General features: G+C 56.0%; 1 protein-coding gene across 1 annotated transcript in view; it reads left to right on the plus strand.

Moving 5' to 3' along the window:
- Positions 1–18325, plus strand: part of ADAMTS10 (ADAM metallopeptidase with thrombospondin type 1 motif 10) — a 93097-nt gene that overhangs the window by 50148 nt on the left and 24624 nt on the right. Inside the window, exons 9-13 of the mRNA XM_071578194.1 lie at positions 2254–2359; positions 2956–3102; positions 5277–5418; positions 12472–12579; positions 18168–18313. Of these exons, the coding sequence (XP_071434295.1) occupies positions 2254–2359; positions 2956–3102; positions 5277–5418; positions 12472–12579; positions 18168–18313 (649 nt within the window). The remainder of the gene's footprint in view (positions 1–2253; positions 2360–2955; positions 3103–5276; positions 5419–12471; positions 12580–18167; positions 18314–18325) is intronic.

Raw genomic sequence — 18325 nt, forward strand, 5'->3', positions numbered from 1 at the left:
CTGGGTGACAGCTCTGGGTGACAGCTCAGTGTGCCAGCTCTGGGTGAGAGCTCTGGGTGACAGCTCTGGGTGAGAGCTCTGGGTTCCAGCTCTGGGTGACAGCTCAGTGTGCCAGCTCTGGGTGAGAGCTCTGGGTGACAGCTCTGGGTGAGAGCTCTGGGTTCCAGCTCTGGGTGACAGCTCAGTGTGCCAGCTCTGGGTGACAGCTCTGGGTGACAGCTCTGGGTGAGAGCTCTGGGTTCCAGCTCTGGGTGACAGCTCTGGGTGAGAGCTCTGGGTGACAGCTCTGGGTGACAGCTCAGTGTGCCAGCTCTGGGTGACAGCTCTGGGTGACAGCTCTGGGTGACAGCTCAGTGTGCCAGCTCTGGGTGACAGCTCTGGGTGACAGCTCTGGGTGAGAGCTCTGGGTTCCAGCTCTGGGTGACAGCTCTGGGTGAGAGCTCTGGGTGACAGCTCTGGGTGACAGCTCAGTGTGCCAGCTCTGGGTGACAGCTCTGGGTGACAGCTCTGGGTGAGAGCTCTGGGTGACAGCTCTGGGTGAGAGCTCTGGGTGAGAGCTCTGGGTTCCAGCTCTGGGTGACAGCTCTGGGTGACAGCTCTGGGTTCCAGCTCTGGGTACCAGCTCTGGGTGCCAGCTCTGGGTGAGAGCTCTGGGTGACAGCTCTGTGTGACAGCTCTGGGTGCCATCTGTGGGTGAGAGCTCTGGGTCACAGCTCTGGGTGCCAGCTCTGGGTGCCAACTCTGTGTGACAGCTCTGTGTGACAGCTCTGGGTGCCAGCTCTGGGTGATAACTCTGGGTTCCAGCTCTGGGTGCCAGCTCTGTGTGCCAGCTCTGTGTGACAGCTCTGGGTGCCAGCTCTGGGTTCCAGCTCTGGGTGCCAGCTCTGGGTGACATCTCTGTGTGCCAGCTCTGTGTGACAGCTCTGGGTGACAGCTCTGTGTGACAGCTCTGTGTGCCAGCTCTGTGTGACAGCTCTGGGTGCCAGCTCTGGGTTCCAGCTCTGGGTGCCAGCTCTGGGTGACATCTCTGAGTGCCATCTCTGGGTTCCAGCTCTGGGTGCCAGCTCTGGGTGCCAGCTCTGGGTTCCAGCTCTGGGTGCCAGCTCTGGGTTAAATCTCTGGGTGCCAGCTCTGGGTTCCAGCTCTGGGTTCCAGCTCTGGGTTCCAGCTCTGGGTGCCAGCTCTGGGTGACAGCTCAGTGTGCCAGCTCTGTGTGCCAGCTCTGGGTTCCAGCTCTGGGTGACAACTCTGTGTGACAGCTCTGGGTGCCATCTCTGGGTTCCAGCTCTGGGTGACATCTCTGGGTTCCATCTCTGGGTGCCATCTCTGGGTTCCAGCTCTGGGTTCCAGCTCTGTGTGCCAGCTCTGGGTGACAGCTCTGGGTTCCAGCTCTGTGTGCCAGCTCTGGGTAACAACTCTGGGTGCTAGCTCTGGGTGCCAGCTCTGGGTGCCATCTGTGGGTGAGAGCTCTGGGTGCCATCTCTGGGTTCCAGCTCTGGGTGCCATCTCTGGGTTCCAGCTCTGGATGCCAGCTCTGGGTGCCAGCTCTGGGTGCCATCTGTGGGTGAGAGCTCTGGGTCACAGCTCTGGGTGCCAGCTCTGGGTGCCATCTCTGGGTTCCAGCTCTGGGTGCCAGCTCTGGGTGCCAGCTCTGTGTGACAGCTCTGGGTTCCAGCTCTGGGTGCCAGCTCTGGGTGCCATCTCTGGGTTCCAGCTCTGGGTGCCAGCTCTGGGTGACAGCTCTGGGTACCAGCTCTGTGTGACAGCTCTGGGTTCCAGGTCTGGGTGCCAGCTCTGGGTTCCAGCTCTGGGTTCCAGCTCTGGGTGACATCTCTGGGTTCCAGCTCTTTGTGACAGCTCTGGGTGACAGCTCTGGGTGACAGCTCTGGGTTAAATCTCTGGGTGCCAGCTCTGGGTTCCAGCTCTGGGTTCCAGCTCTGGGTGCCAGCTCTGGGTGACAGCTCAGTGTGCCAGCTCTGTGTGCCAGCTCTGGGTTCCAGCTCTGGGTGACAACTCTGTGTGACAGCTCTGGGTGCCAGCTCTGGGTTCCAGCTCTGGGTGACATCTCTGGGTTCCATCTCTGGGTGCCATCTCTGGGTTCCAGCTCTGGGTTCCAGCTCTGTGTGCCAGCTCTGGGTGACAGCTCTGGGTTCCAGCTCTGTGTGCCAGCTCTGGGTGCCAGCTCTGTGTGACATCTCTGGGTGCCAGCTCTGGGTGCCAGCTCTGGGTGCCAGCTCTGTGTGCCTCCCCCAGGCCTGGCCCCGGTTGGTGGGATGTGCGAGCGGGAGCGGAGCTGCAGCATCAACGAGGACATCGGCCTGGCCACGGCCTTCACCATCGCCCACGAGATTGGCCACACGTGAGTACCGTGCCAGGAGAGGCCCTGGCAGCAGCTGGTGTGAGGGTCAGGAAGTAACTTCACGATCCCAGATATGGAGGTAGAAACTGGAATCCTTCACTGAACCCGTGACATGCAATTCAAAGGCATTGGGGCCAGGATATTGATGAGGAGGATGGGATAAGGTAACCTGTTAACCAGGGGATTATCCAAGTTTTGGCTACATTGCACAATTAGTTAATATTGTCTATACCAGGGATTTTACATGGGGGAAGGAAACAAAGGGTTTCAACATGAATTGATAACATTCATCCTAAAATCTGTCTCTGTCTTGGAGCTGGAGACAGCCAATCAGCGTGGCTGAACATCAGCAGGCTTTGTTGTCCTTTGGGATGGGATTTTGTCTCAGCCTCTGTTGACCAAAACTTACTGTTTAACCTTGTCAGTTCTTTTTGCTGTTGGAAGCTGAATTTCAGATTCCAACAAGCTGGCACAGGGAAGAGCCCCCGTTGGGTTGTTCCTGGCAAGAGGAGCTGAAAGTCCTTCCTATGGATGATCCAGTTGTGCCCAAAATGTGGCAGCTGATCGTGTCTCTATGCCTTGGTGGTGCTTTCCAGGTTTGGCATGAACCATGATGGGGTTGGCAACAGCTGTGGCTCCCGTGGACAAGAGACAGCCAAGCTCATGGCTGCTCACATCACCATGAAGACCAACCCATTTGTGTGGTCCACCTGCAGCAGGGATTACATCACCAGCTTCCTGGAGTAAGGAATCCATCTCACCTTGCCCTTCCTCCCACCCCACAGCCACCTCCAGCCTCCCACAGTCCCCTGTGGAGTGGGCAAAGCCAAAGGAAAGCCCCCAGAGCACCCAGCCAATGCTCCTTCTGTCTTGTCTCCCAGCACCTCATCTATCCCAAGAGGCATGTGCTTTCCTTCCTTCCTGTAGACTTTCCCATCTCCTCTTGCCTGCTGAAGGTGTGACCCCAACTACCTTGCAGCTGGGAGACTTTTATTTAGGTCCCCCAGATCCAGAAACCTCATAAATAGACCAGTGGCTTCTGGAGGCATTTGGGTTGTTATGAAGTTCAGGCAGGAGTTGCAGGGCAGGGTTGGTGTGGTGGGGAAGGAGGATCTGGAGTCAGAACATGGTGTAGGCACCTCATCTGGGCACTGAGGAGGAAAGTTTCCTGTGGGAAGGAGCAAAGTAGCAGAAAGATTTTGGGTTTGGTTTTTTCCCAAGGCACCTTGAGGACAATGAATTCACATGGGGTGCCCGGGCTGAGAGGTCCCACTCGTTCTCTGAAGTGACTCTTCTCCTGAGGTGGTGGACCCACAACAGGCTCTGCAGAGCCTCTCCTGCCCCTCTGCTGCCAAATACCCCCTGGAGCTTCCACTGAGCATCCCATTCATGTCCCAGATTTAGGTCAGATATCAGTAAAAGGCTCCCCAGGGCAGTGGGCACGGCCCCAAGGCTGCCAGAGCTCCAGGAGGGTTGGGATGGATCTCAGGGAAAGGTTCTTCCCCCAGAGGGTGGTGGGCACTGACCAGGCTCCCCAGGGCAGTGGGTACAGCCCCAAGGCTGCCAGAGCTCCAGGAGGGTTTGGACAACGCTCTGGGGGACAAGGGGGGATTGTTGGGGTATCTGGGCAGTTACCGGGGTTGGACTGGATGGTCCATCGGGGTCCCTTCCAGTTCAGCACATTCTGTGCTTCTATGTACCCTCAAATTAACAGCTCCAGAGTTCCCCAGGAACCAGCAGGTGCTCCCAGCCTGGGGCACACAGGCAGAAGGATTCATAGAATAAAATTGATTGGGTTGGAAGAGACCTCCAAGATCATCAAGTCCAACCCTTGGTCCAACTCCAGTCCCTTTACCAGATCATGGCACTCAGTGCCACAGCCAAGCTCAGCTGAAAAACCTCCAGGGATGGGGAATCCACCCCCTCTCTGGGCAGCCCATTCCAATCCCTGAGCACTCTCTCTGCAAAGAATTTCTTTCTGATGGATCCAACTTCAATTTCCCCTGGCAGAGCTTGAGCCCCCCTTGTCCTATTGCTGAGTGCCTGGGAGAAGAGACCAACCCCCAGCTGGCCAGAACTTCCCTTCAGGCAGTTCCAGACAGTGCTGAGGTCACCTCTGAGCCTCCTCTTCTCCAGGCTCAACACCCCCAGCTCCCTCAGCCTCTCCCCACAGCACTTGTGCTCCAGTCCCTTCTCCAGCCTCGTTGCTCTTCTCTTCTCACTTGGCTTGGAAGAGACCTCTGAGCTCATCAAGTCCAACCCTTGATCCAACCCCACTGGGATCACTCTGGCACTCCGTGCCCTGGGCTGCTGATCCCAGTGGGGTTCGATCAAGACATGGTGGATTCTCCGTCCCTGGAGGTATTTCAGAGGACACTCAGTGCCACCTCCAGTCCCTTCTCCAGCCTCGTTGCTCTTCTCTTCTCATTTGGCTTGGAAGAGACCTCTGAGCTCATCAAGTCCAACCCTTGATCCAACCCCACTGGGATCACCAGATCATGGCACTCAGTGCCACGTCCAGTCTCACCTTAAAAACCTCCTGGAATGGTGAATCCAACCCCTCTCTGGGCAGCCCATTCCAATGCCTAATTATTCTCTCTGGAAAGAATTTCTTTCTGATATCCAACCCAAACCTCCCCTGGCAGAGCTTAAACTGTGTCCCCTTGTCCTACTGCTGGTTATCTGAGAGAAGAAACCAACCCCCCCCACCTGGCCAGAACTTCCCTTCAGGCAGTTCCAGACAGTGCTGAGGTCACCTCTGAGCCTCCTCTTCTCCAGGCTGAACACCCCCACCTCCCTCAGCCTCTCCCCGCAGAGACCCACATTCATCCCCCGGTAGCACCGCTGCCAATCCTCCCCCTCGATTCTCTCCCTCCCACGACCCTTTCTGACTGTGCTTCTCCTGCCTCCTTTGCAGCTCTGGGATGGGACTGTGCCTCAACAATGCTCCTCCCAGGCAGGACTTTGTGTACCCCACGGTGGCCCCGGGCCAGGCCTACGACGCCGACGAGCAGTGTCGCTTCCAGTACGGAGTTAAATCCCGCCAGTGTAAATACGGGGTAGAGAGCCTTCCTGCTTTACTCTGGGTTCCCAGGGGCTGCAGGGGGGGCAAGGGGAACCCAAACCTGGGGGGAGGAGACCCCAAAGGTGAGGGTTGGGGAGGGGCAGCCCCAGGTGCAATGTCTGTGAGAGACTCGGGGGGGAAGGGAAACCCCAAAACTGGGGGAGAGGAATCTAAACTTGGGAGGGGGAAAGAGGGACCCCAAAATTGGGGTGGGACCCACAGAAACCCCCCTGGGATGCCCAAAATTGGCTCTGGGACCCCCAGAAACCCCCCTGGGATGCCCAAAATTGGCTCTGGGACCCCCAGAAACCCCCCTGGGATGCCCAAAATTGGCTCTGGGACCTCCAAAATTGGCTCTGGGACCCCCAGAAACCCCCCTGGGATGCCCAAAATTGGCTCTGGGACCCCCAAAATCGGCTCTGGGACCCCCAGAAACCCCCCTGGGATGCCCCCAAAATTGGCTCTGGGACCTCCAAAATTGGCTCTGGGACCCCCAGAAACAACCCTGGGATGCCCAAAATTGGCTCTGGGACCCCCAAAATCGGCTCTGGGACCCCCAGAAACCCCTCTAGGACCCTCAAAATTGGCTCTGGGACCCCCAGAAACCCCCCTGGGATGGCCAAAATTGGCTCTGGGACCCCCAGAAACACCCCTGGGATGCCCAAAATTGGCTCTGGGACCCCCCAAATCGGCTCTGGGACTCCCAGAAACCCCCCTGGGATGCCCAAAATCGGCTCTGGGACCCCCAGAAACCCCCCTGGGATGCCCAAAATTGGCTCTGGGACCCCCAAAATTGGCTCTGGGAACCCCAGAAACCCCCTTGGGACCCCCAAAATTGGCTCTGGGACCCCCAAAATCGGCTCTGGGACTCCCAGAAACCCCCCTGGGATGCCCAAAATCGGCTCTGGGACCCCCAGAAACCCCCCTGGGATGCCCAAAATTGGCTCTGGGACCCCCAAAATTGGCTCTGGGAACCCCAGAAACCCCCTTGGGACCCCCAAAATTGGCTCTGGGACCCCCAGAAACCCCCCTGAGATCCCCAAAATTGGCTCTGGGACCCCCAGAAACCCCCTGAGAGCTCAAAAGCCACCCAGGACCCCAAAACAACCCAAAATGCCCCAAAACAACCTCCTTGGCCAAGAAGTGACCCCCAAAACTGGCTCTGGGACCCCCAAAATCAGCTCTGGGACCTCCAAAACCCCCATGAGAGCTCAAAACACACCCAGGACCCCAAACCAGCCCCAAATGCCCCAAAGCAACACCAGGAAAACCTCCTTGGCCAAGAAGTGATGCCCACCTGGCTTCTCTGGTGTCCTCCAAACCAAGGGCACTGGCACGTTCTCCATGAGGTCGTTTCTCTGCTTCCCTCTGAGAGGATGGAGGAGGTTGTTTCCCATCCACAGGGTTGGCCCCAGCTCAGTTTTGGTGAGATTAATCCCATGGGAAGAGATGTCTTGCCTCTTCCTGATGTCTTGGCTGCTGCTGGTGCCCAGGGGTTGCAGCTGAAGGCCAGGCTGGGCTCTCCTCACCCCCCTCTCTCTGTACACATATTTTCCATAGTCCTTTGTGCTGCTCACACAAACTTAGGAGGAGAAACATCTCCCAGGTGGGGTGGGGTGATGTGCTGTAGGTACATCTGAGGGCCAGCTGCCCACCTAGGCCACCCCTGCCATCACACTGCCATCCCCTGGGCTTGGAATCCAAGGAACTACTGAAAGGAAAGGGTGTTCCAGGGAAAAGAGTCTTCTTGGACCTCAGGCCAACATTTTGCTGTTCTCAACACACTGAACTTTGGCAACTGCCTGAGCAGAGTGAAGGGTCAGTGCTGAAGGGCTGATTGAATCATGGAATCCTAGAATGGATTGGGTTGGAAAAGACCTCTGAGATCATCAAGTCCAACCCTTGGTCCAACTCCAGTCCCTTTACCAGATCATGGCACTCAGTGCCACGGCCAAGCTCAGCTGAAAAACCTCCAGGGATGGGGAATCCACCCCCTCTCTGGGCAGCCCATTCCAATCCCTGAGCACTCTCTCTGCAAAGAATTTCTACCTGATCTCCAACTTCAATTTCCCCTGGCAGAGCTTGAGCCCCCCTTGTCCTATTGCTGAGTGCCTGGGAGAAGAGACCAACCCCCAGCTGGCCAGAACTTCCCTTCAGGCACTTCCAGACAGTGCTGAGGTCACCTCTGAGCCTCCTCTTCTCCAGGCTCAACACCCCCAGCTCCCTCAGCCTCTCCCCACAGCACTTGTGCTCCAGTCCCTTCTCCAGCCTCGTTGCTCTTCTCTTCTCACTTGGCTTGGAAGAGACCTCTGAGCTCATCAAGTCCAACCCTTGATCCAACTCCACTGGGATCACCAGATCATGGCACTCAGTGCCACGTCCAGTCTCACCTTAAAACCCTCCGGAATCGTGAATCCACCCCCTCTCTGGGCAGCCCATTCCAATGCCTGATTATTCTCTCTGGAAAGAATTTCTTTCTGATGTCCAACCCAAACCTCCCCTGGCAGAGCTTAAGCTGTGCCCCCTTGTCCTACTGCTGGTTACCTGAGAGAAGAAACCACCCCCCCCCAGCTGGCCAGAACTTCCCTTCAGGCAGTTCCAGACAGTGCTGAGGTCACCTCTGAGCCTCCTCTTCTCCAGGCTGAACACCCCCAGCTCCTTAACACATCCCTGTTCCTCCAGAGAAAGCAGAGGAGCAGCAGTGGGACACACAGGCTGCAGTGTGGCCTGATGGACATCCATTCCTTCATGGAAAGGGTGGTCAGGCTTTGGAAGGGGCTGCCCAGGGAGGTTTGGAGTCCTCACCTCTGGAGGTGTCCAAGGAATGTCAGGATGTGGCACTCAGTGCTCTGGGCTGGGGGACAAGGGCGGGGGGGATCAGTCCCAGGTTGGACTCGATGACCTTGAAGGTCTTTTCCAACCTAAATGATTCCATGATTCCATGTGTGCCAAGCCCTGGAAAGCTGTGAAGGAGGAAACCCATCAGTTCAGGGTTTAGTTTCTCTTAAACTGTGTGAACACCAAGCCCAGCTCTGCCATTGAAGTGAACCAGGTTATCACTTTGAACATTCATCTCTCTATAGTTAAACACTAACCCACCTCCTGGTGGACTCACTGGGTGAGCAAAGGGCAAAGTTTGGCTCTCCCTGGCCTGGTCCTGTCCTGAACATGGCCCAGGAGCCCAGAGCCTGCTGGACATGGGGCAGATGCAGCAGAAGTGATGGTATCCCATGTCAGGTGGTACCAGCTGAGTTCTGTGCCCCTCCTGAGCTGAGCCAGAGTCAGGGGAATGGGAAAATGGGAACTTCCCCCATTTATGTGCCTGTTTGCCCTGAATTTTGAACTCAAGCAGATGCTTCCTGGATATAAACAAGGATCCCAAAAGCACGAGATGTCCTTGTGATGACCCAGCCTGTCCTGAGTGTGGCTTGGGACAAACCCAAAGGGCACAAGGGCTTGGATAAATCCGGGTCAATGTCAGTCCACCCATCCTGTAAACAACTCCAGAGGGGTGGCACAAGCAGGGCAATGCCCCTTCCTCCTCCATGCCAGGGCAGTGGGTCATTAATGGGAATAATGAGGACAGAGAGAGCAGATGTTGCTGAATCAAGGCCAGGTTGGATGAGGCATTGAGCAACCTGGTCTGGTGAAGGTGTCCCTGGTCAGAACTAGGGGATCTTCAAGGCCCCTTCCAACCCAAACCATCCCATGGTTCCATGATGGAAGCTGGGAGGGCACCGGGAAGCCCTTGGTGTCAGAGAGAAGGTTGGATGAGGCACTGAGCAAGGTGTCCCTGATCAGAACTAGGGGATCTTCAAGGTCTTTTCCAACCCAAACCATGCCATGAATTCCATGATGGAAGCTGGGAGGTCACCAGGAAGCCCTTGGTGTCAGAGAGAAGGGACTGTACAGGAGCTCCCAATACCCCAAAGTCACTCTGGCTCTGCAGGAGCCTCAGGGAAGGGTTGATGCCTGTTGAAGATGGAACAGACACTCCTTTCCCTGCTCAAAGGCAGCTACAGCTGAGCTTGGATGAAGGACATGGAACCCAAATCCCTTCATGTCTCAGAGCCACAGCCCCCGGCACAGACTCCTCGGTGTTTTCCTGTGCCAGCTCACCCTGTGGCACTCTGTTATCCTGCCCCCAGGAGCTGGAGGGGAGCAGAGACACCCCCAGCCCATCTTTTGACTCCTCCTGGTACCAGCACAGAGGATTGCCAGTGGTTGAGTGTGCCAGTCTGGTGAGGGTGTTGGTGGCATCACTGGCTGCTCCGTGCCCAGCAGGAATGACCTGCTGGAAGGCTGAACTCAGCCCTGGGACGTGATGGACAGGCTGGCACAGCCTGGGGGCAGTTGGCCAGACCTGCCTGGTGGGTCACAATTCCTCAGGGGCAGGGACAAGGCCAGGTGGTCGCTGTGCTGGCACCAGAGTACCCAGCAGAGGGCATGAATATGGGTCAGTGTGTGCCCAGGTGGTCACTGTGCTGGCACCAGAGTACCCAGCGGAGGGCATGAATATGGGTCAGTGTGTGCCCAGGTGGTCGCTGTGCTGGCACCAGAGTGTCCAAGACAGGGCATGAATATGGGTCAGTGTGTGCCCAGGTGGTCGCTGTGCTGGCACCAGAGTGTCCAAGACAGGGCATGAATATGGGTCAGTGTGTGCCCAGGTGGTCACTGTGGTGGCACCAGAGTGTCCAAGACAGGGCATGAATATGGGTCAGTGTGTGCCCAGGTGGTCGCTGTGCTGGCACCAGAGTGTCCAAGACAGGGCATGAATATGGGTCAGTGTGTGCCCAGGTGGTCGCTGTGCTGGCACCAGAGTGTCCAAGACAGGGCATGAATATGGGTCAGTGTGTGCCCAGGTGGTCACTGTGCTGGCACCAGAGTGTCCAAGTCAGGGCATGAATATGGGTCAGTGTGTGCCCAGGTGGTCGCTGTGCTGGCACCAGAGTACCCAGCAGAGGGCATGAATAGGGGTCAGTGTGTGCCCAGGTGGTCACTGTGCTGGCACCAGAGTGTCCAAGTCAGGGCATGAATAGGGGTCAGTGTGTGCCCAGGTGGCCACCAAGGCTCAGGGCATCCTGGTTTGTGGCAGCAATAGTGTGGCAGCAGCAGCAGGGCAGTGACTGTCCCCAGTGCTGGGCACTGCTGTGGCATCATCTCCAGTCCTGGGGGTAGTTCTGGGCCACTCAGAACAAGGAGATTGAGGGGCTGGAGAGTGTCCAGGGCAGGGAATGGAGCTGGGAAGGGGCTGGAGCAGCAGGAGCAGCTGGGGGGACTCAGCCTGGAGAAAAGGAGGCTCAGGGGGGATCTTCTGACTCTGCAATCCCTGCCAGGAGGGGGGAGCTGGGACAGGGGTTGGGCTCTGCTGCAGGGAACAGAGACAGGAGGAGAGGGAACAGCCTCAAGTTGCTCCAGAATGGGGCTAGACTGGATATTAGGAAAGATATTTTCACTGAAGGGGTGCTCAGGCACTGGCACAGCTGCCCTGGGCAGTGGTAGAGTCCCCATCACTGGAAGTGTTCAAAAAATACATGGATGTGGCACTTGGGGACATGGTTTAGTGGAGGGCTTGGCAGTGCTGTGTTGATGGTTGGACTCCATGACCTGAGAAGTCTTCTCCAACCTTCCTGAGTCCATGGTGACAGTGGCATGGCCTGTGCTGGCAGTGCTGGAGCAGCAGCTGGGGCAGTTCAGGCTCTGCTCTCACATCTCCTCAGTTCCCATCACTGACACTGTGAACCTCTTCAAGACTTCCATGTATAACCCAAGTCATGTCCAGCTCCTCCCTGAAAAACAGCAAGTTTTCCATTAGGAAGAGGAGCAGGATGGTGCCTGGGCAGGGAGCTCAGGAAACTGGATTTTAGGTGTTGCTTTGCAGTTTGCAGGTGTTGAAGTCCAGCCTGGTTGATGGAGTGACACAGCAGGTCCAAAGGGTCTGGACTTCCTGATTTAGCTGCCTCTGACACACTTTGGGGTGGGTCCTGGAACAGCCAAGGGAACACTTTTCTTTGCTGGTGCTCTGAGAGGTCAGGATGGTTTGAAGCTCAGGATCTGCAGCTCAGGAAGTCTCCTGGAAAGACTCCTGGAGTCCTCAGCCCAGTGTCACTCAGTGGACCCAACTGCACCGAGGGCAGCAGTGCCCAGCTCTGGAGCTGCTGAAGGGCTGGCTCAGAGTCTGGAAATACTCTGATTATTCTGAAAACAGCTCTGAGTCTTCCAGAGGTGTCTTCCCTTTGGGCCTGTGGGGCTGGCTGGGGATGGGCAGCACTCAGCTGGTCACACTGAGCTGCAGGGACAGGTGACAGATGTGCTGTGCTGGTGCTCCCAGGCAGTCCCAGATTCCTGCAGAGGCACAGCTGGATCCTTATGGAGTAGGGCAGGTGCTGGGAATGGCTCAGACCCCAAACTGGGAGCATCCCCCAGCCCTGGGGAGCAGCTGTGGCTCTTTGGGCTTTGCTTTTACCCCTTGAGAGAGTTTCCTTCATGGACAGTGAGAAGCTGTTTGGGATTTCCACATCTAACCCAAACCATGGCAAGCTGCTCCCTGCAAAACTCAGGTTTTCCAGAGGTTTTTTCATTAGGAATAGCAGCTGGATGGGGACCAGGCAGAACACTCAGCTCTGGATTTGAGGTGTCAGCCCTGGGGAGGGGGCCAGATGGAGGACAGTGGGATGAGCTCAGGCCTCAAGGAGATGTCCAAGGAGAGGTGCCCTCTGTGGCCAACACTTGAAGAGGTGGCTCTGGCAGCTGAGCTCAGTGAACCCTCCCATCTGGAGAACTACAGGCCTGGGAGAAGTGCCTGGGCTTAGCCCAGAGAAGGGGGTGCCCAATCAGTGCCCTTGGGGCAACACCTCTCTGGGTTTGGTCTCATTCTGCCCCCACCAAGTTGAAGACACTTCCTGTGTCCCAGCCCAGCTTGTGCCACCCAAGCACTCAAAGGTGCTGCTTCCCCAGCCTTTCATGCCCTCCCACGAGCAAACCCTAATTCTGGTTTTGTTTCTTTGTCTCTCCCCTCCTCTCTGCCCCCAAACCTCTCTCTTTGCAGGAAGTCTGCAGTGAGTTGTGGTGTCTGAGCAAAAGCAACCGCTGCATAACCAACAGCATCCCCGCTGCTGAGGGCACCATCTGCCAAACCAACACCATTGACAAGGGGGTAAGGCAGCCCAGGGGCACGGGGGAGAGCTGGCACGGAGGGCTTGGATCCCTCTCCAGCAACAGTGGGATTATTGTTTGCACTGGGGAGGGAGGAGTTGATTTAAGAGCACCCACCAGCCCGCCCGACCCTTCCTGGAGCCATCCCCACCCTCCCTGCTGGCATGGAGGGAGCCTGGCATGTGCCAGGGAGCCCAGGGCTGCCCACAGCCACCCCAAAGCACAGACCAGCTTGTGTAAGGCTGGAAGGTGGACTATGAAATCCCTGCTCTTTGCAAGCTCTTGGGTCTCACCCACGAAGCACAGGAGGGTGACCTCAAACAACACCACGTTCTTCAGATGAACCTCTTGGCCCCAGGTCTGCTGGAATGTCCTGGCAATGCTGAGGAAAAAAAAGGGATTTTCCCTCAGTTTACCCAAGAGGGTCAGTGGCTTTGCAACATGTTTTCAGAGGAACTTGTGAAAAACTGGCTAAATATGATGAAACTTTTGTTTTTCACGCTCAGCTGAGGGAGAAGGGCAGGATTTTTCCCAACTGTGTATTTTTGAATGTGAATTTTGACTTGATCCTTCATAGAACTTCATTCCCTGCTCCTCCCACACCCCTTTGCATCAGTATAAAGGGAATGGGCAGCATTGCTAAAACAAAGAAAACAAAACTGAATAATGGTTGAGACAATGGAGACTCAGAGCTGGGACATTCCCCATTCGATGTTTTTCCAAGAAATTCGGGAAAATTGTCAAATCCTTCAGGAGCTGGAGAAGCTGATGTGCAGGAATGAGGGTGGCTTTGACAAATTCCTTACTCTTTGCAAGCACTTCTGCTGGAAACCAGGTCAGAGAGGAGCAGAGCTCCTGGGGCTGCACATCCCTCCTGCTGCACACTCACCACAGACAATGGCATTTTTTCCCTACTAGTCATCCTTTTTCTTTTCTTTTTTTACCAGCTTCTCCCACTTTTAAATATCCCTTTCCCCACTCACCAGTTGTTTTGTGAGGAGGGTTCTTCAAAAGCTTTGAGAGAAGTGAAGTGAAGAAGTTGCAGCTCCTCACAGGACCATTCCCAGTGAGGATCTTGGCTCAGTTTGAACCCCCAGGTCCCTTCCTGGGTTTCTGCTTATCCTTTTTTAATCCAGGAAGTGATTTGATGCCCTTGGGTGGAAGAAGATGCCCCTTTGTGTTGAGTTTGTGCCTGGTGCCTCCTGGGGGAGCCCCCAGAACTCACCTCTTGGCTCTCCAAGGTCTTCCTTGGCTTTTCCCTTCCTGCTGGTGAGAGTAGAGGGAAGGATGAGGGAATTTAAGGAATTTCAGGCATGCAGGATTAAAGCAGAGATGAGTTCCTGTGCCCTGGCACCCAGCTGGGGAGGCAGTGAGGGGAGCCAAACCCTGCTGGGTAGTTCCTGTGCCCACACCCCAGACCTCTGTTGGTTCCTCCTCCAAAGTTCTCCCTGGGTTCTTTTATTAACTGCTCTCCTGTGGTTGTTGTGGCCTCACCTGGCTCACCCAGAACCCACAGTGGGTGACCTCAGATCTGGAGGGGCCCCATCAGCCTGGCAGCTTCAGCATCTTTCTGGTTCCTTCTCTGCCTGATTTGCTTTTTTTACATTATTTTTATTTAAATTTTCATTAATCAAGCACTTCTTAGCCAGGTTATGGTCAGTGCACCCTGTGAGGAAACCTTTCATTGCACACCCTCCCTCCCCACGTGCCCCCAGCTCACATCTGGTCTCACATCTGGTCTCACATCTGGTCTCACATCCAGGACATGGCCCTGGTTCCTGCAGGAGAGGGAGGTGGGATCTGCTCCTGAGTGAGGACAGAGCCCATCACTCAATCACAGACCATCCTGAGTTGGAAGGGACCCACCACTGATGCTCTGAGGATCCCTGAGTGCCTGGTGGGTTTGGAGGGGCTGTGCCTGCAGAGCATCTCCTCCCTGTGGGATCCTCCTTTGGAGAGGTCCTGTGTGCAGGAGGTCCCTCCTGTGCCTGCAGAACATCCCTGTGGGATCCTCCTTTGGAGAGGTCCTGTGTGCAGGAGGTCCCTCCTGTGTCTGTAGAACATTCCATGTGGAATCCTCCTTTGGATCCTGGTGTGCAGGAGGTCCTTCCTGTTCCTGCAGAACATTCCATGTGGGATCCTCCTTTGGATCCTGGTGTGCAGGAGGTCCCTTCTGTTCCTGCAGAACATCCCTGTGGGATCCTCCTTTGGAGAGGTGCTGCTGTGCAGGAGGTCCTTCCTGTTCCTGCAGAACATTCCATGTGGGATCCTCCTTTGGATCCTGGTGTGCAGGAGGTCCCTCCTGTTCCTGCAGAGCATCTTCTCCCTGTGGGATCCTCCTTTGGAAAGGTCCTGTGTGCAGGAGGTCCCTTCTGTTCCTGCAGAACATCCCTGTGGGATCCTCCTTTGGAGAGATCCTGTGTGCAGGAGGTCCCTCCTGTGCCCACAGAACATCTCCCTGTGGGATCCTCCTTTGGATTCCTGTGTGCAGGAGGTCCCTCCTGAGTGTTCTGGAGGCCACGGTGTGTTTTTCCTGCCCAGCTGGGCTGTCCATGGAGCTCTTGGCTCTGAAGGAGCCAGGAGAGTCCGTGCCAGCAGCTCCAGGGTGGGTTATCAGCCTCTGGAAGGAGCACACAGCAGTTTCTTCCTTCCTGGGATTATCTCAGCCCCCCAGGGCACAGTGTCCGGCTCCGTGCCCAGAGAACAGCAGTGGCTCTGGCACCATCCCACCCCCTGGCACCATCCCACCCCCTGGCACCATCCCACTCCCCTGGCACCGTCCCACCCCCCTGGCACCGTCCCACTCCCCTGGCACCATCCCACCCCCTGGCACCATCCCACTCCCCTGGCACTGTCCCACTCCCCTGGCACTGTCCCACTCCTCACATCACTGGACTCCAGGGGGTGTGGGATGCTGTCCAGGGCTGAGTGAAATATTTCCCAGGCAACTTTCCATGAGCATCTGTGCCCCAGCAGGACGTGGACAGGAGGATTCTTTAAGGATCCTCAGCAGAGCAATGACACAGCATTGCTGTTATTGCAGTTTAAGCTTTATTTTAACCTGGGCTCTTTGCAGGTCAGGTTGTTTTAGCTCATTATCCACAAAACTCCCTCTGTCCTGGGAGCAGCAGATGGAAGTGGAGGTGCCCATGTCCTCCAGGCATCCTGGCTCTGCCCAGCAGCAGCAGTTCCAGTCCAAGTGCCACCTGGGACTTGCTGCCCTGTGCTTTAGTGGACACTGAGATGTGGGTTCTCAGGTGTCCCTGTTCACAAAGTGTGTCCCCCTGATGACCCAGGATGCCTTTAGAGGAGAATCCCACAATAGCTTGGGTTGGAAGGGGTCTTAAAGCCCATCCAGTCCCACCCCGGCCATGGGCAGGGACACCTCCCACTATCCCAGGTTGCTCCAAGCCCCGTCCAACCTGGCCTTGGACACTCCCAGGGATGGGGCAGCCACAGCTGCTCTGGGTAATCTTTTCCAGTGCTTCACCACCCCACAGAAGTGGAGATGTGACCTCCTTGCCCGTGGCTGCCTGTTCCATGGGGTGGTGCCCCAGGGGCTGGGAGTGGGGACATTGGGCCCACCATCCCTGCAGACCCCAAGTACCTTTTGTTACACAGCTGTGTGACTTGGAGAGGGTGCCAAGGGAGAGGTGAGTGCCCTCTGCCACGGAGAGCTCCGCTGGGCAGAGCATGGTGCTGATAACTCCATGATTGCAGGTTCAATCCCTGTGCAGACCATTCAGTTAAGAGTTAGACCTGATCATAGAATCATAGAATCATAGAATCGATTGGGTTGGAAAAGACCTCCAAGATCATCGAGTCCAACCCTTGGTCCAACTCCAGTCCCTTTACCAGATCATGGCACTCAGTGCCAAGTCCAATCTGTGTTTAAAAATCTCCAGGGATGGTGAATCCACCCCCTCTCTGGGCAGCCCATTCCAATCCCTGAGCACTCTCTCTGTAAAGAATTTTTTTCTGACCTCCAACTTCAATTTCCCCTGACAGAGCTTGAGCCCCCCTTGTCCTATTGCTGAGTGCCTGGGAGAAGAGACCAACCCCCAGCTGGCCAGAACTTCCCTTCAGGCAGTTCCAGACAGTGCTGAGGTCACCTCTGAGCCTCCTCTTCTCCAGGCTCAACACCCCCAGCTCCCTCAGCCTCTCCCCACAGCACTTGTGCTCCAGTCCCTTCTCCAGCCTCGTTGCTCTTCTCTGGCCCCGCTCCAGCCCCTCAATCTCTTGCCTGAACTGAGGGGCCCAGAACTGAACACTCAAGGTGTGGCCTCCCCAAGGCAGAGTCCAGGGGAAGGGTCACTGCCCTGGGCCTGCTGGCCACGCTAGTTTGGATCCAGACCAGGATCCCCTTGGCCTTCTTGGCCACCTGGGCACACTGTTGACTCATGTTGAGCTTCCTGTCAATTAGTACTCCAAGGTCCCTCTGCCTGGCTGCTCTCCAGCCACTCTGTGCCCAGCCTGGAGCGCTGCAGGGCTTGGGGTGGCCAAAGGGCAGGACCTGCACTTGGCCTTGTTGAACTTCATCCCATTGGAATCAGCCCATCCCTCAAGTCTATCCAGATCCCTCTGCAGAGCCCTCCTGCCTTCCAGCAGGTCGACACTCCCAACTTGGTGTCAGCAGCAAATTTGCTGATGATGGACTCAATCCCCTCATCTAAATCATCAATAAAGATGTTAAACAGGACTGGACCCAACACAGACCCCTGGGGAACACCACTGGTGACCAGCTGGATGCAGCTCCACTCACCAGCACTCTCTGGGCCCGACCCTCCAGCTCAGAATGTTCTGTGATTCTGAACCTTGGTGTCCTGGGTTGAGCTGGCAAATCACCAGCTGTCCAGGACAGGGTGAAAAGGGTTCTTCCTCCCCCCAACCAGCCAAGGGAAGAGAAGAGGGAGAGAGGGAAAAAAACTTCTAAAACCAGGTTTATGCTGAAACTAACTACATGTATTTATACAGAAAAGAGAAAATTAAGAGGAAACTACAATGTAACACACACTTACACAAGTTACATGTATATAACAAGGCATAACTTCCCACTCCCCAATGAATACAAAGCCCATTACTCTAAATTCTTAAGCACTCCAAAAGACATTCAGCAAGAAGGAGAAAGTATAACAACAAAATATTTCTACTTCTCTGAATGCAAACAAAATGCAAGCAGAGGCAACAGAAGCAGGGCCCAGCATAGTAGAGGAGCTGCCAGATGTCCTCCTCTTAGTGCAGCCATGATGGAACTGACCAAGCCACTCCCACACACTGGATTTTACCCCCTTTGAGATGATGTAGTATGGTATGGAATACAATATTATTGGCTGGAAGGAGTCAGCTGTTAGCTGGCTCAGCCCAGCTTAAATCAGCTGACAATCCTAGGCCTAGCTGAACTTTAAAACCTAAGTTTAGGCCCACCTGCCTAAACCCATAACACTTGGCTCCAAGGCCAACACAGCTCCAAGTTCAGGTTCCCCAGGGTCAAACCTCACCCCAGCCCTGCCCTGGCTGCCCTGCCCAGGGGAGGCTCTGGGAGAAGGACACCGTGTGCTGGGGGTCATTCAGTGCTCTCTCTTTCCACAGTGGTGTTACAAGAGGGAGTGTGTGCCTTTTGGAACCCGACCCGAGGGCGTGGATGGAGCCTGGGGGTCCTGGTCCTCCTGGGGGGAGTGCAGCAGGACGTGTGGTGGTGGCGTGTCCTCGTCCGTGCGCCACTGCGACAGCCCTCGGTGCGTGTTGGG

Source organism: Pithys albifrons, chromosome 27 (genome assembly GCF_047495875.1).
Source record: "Pithys albifrons albifrons isolate INPA30051 chromosome 27, PitAlb_v1, whole genome shotgun sequence".
NCBI lineage: Eukaryota > Metazoa > Chordata > Aves > Passeriformes > Thamnophilidae > Pithys > Pithys albifrons.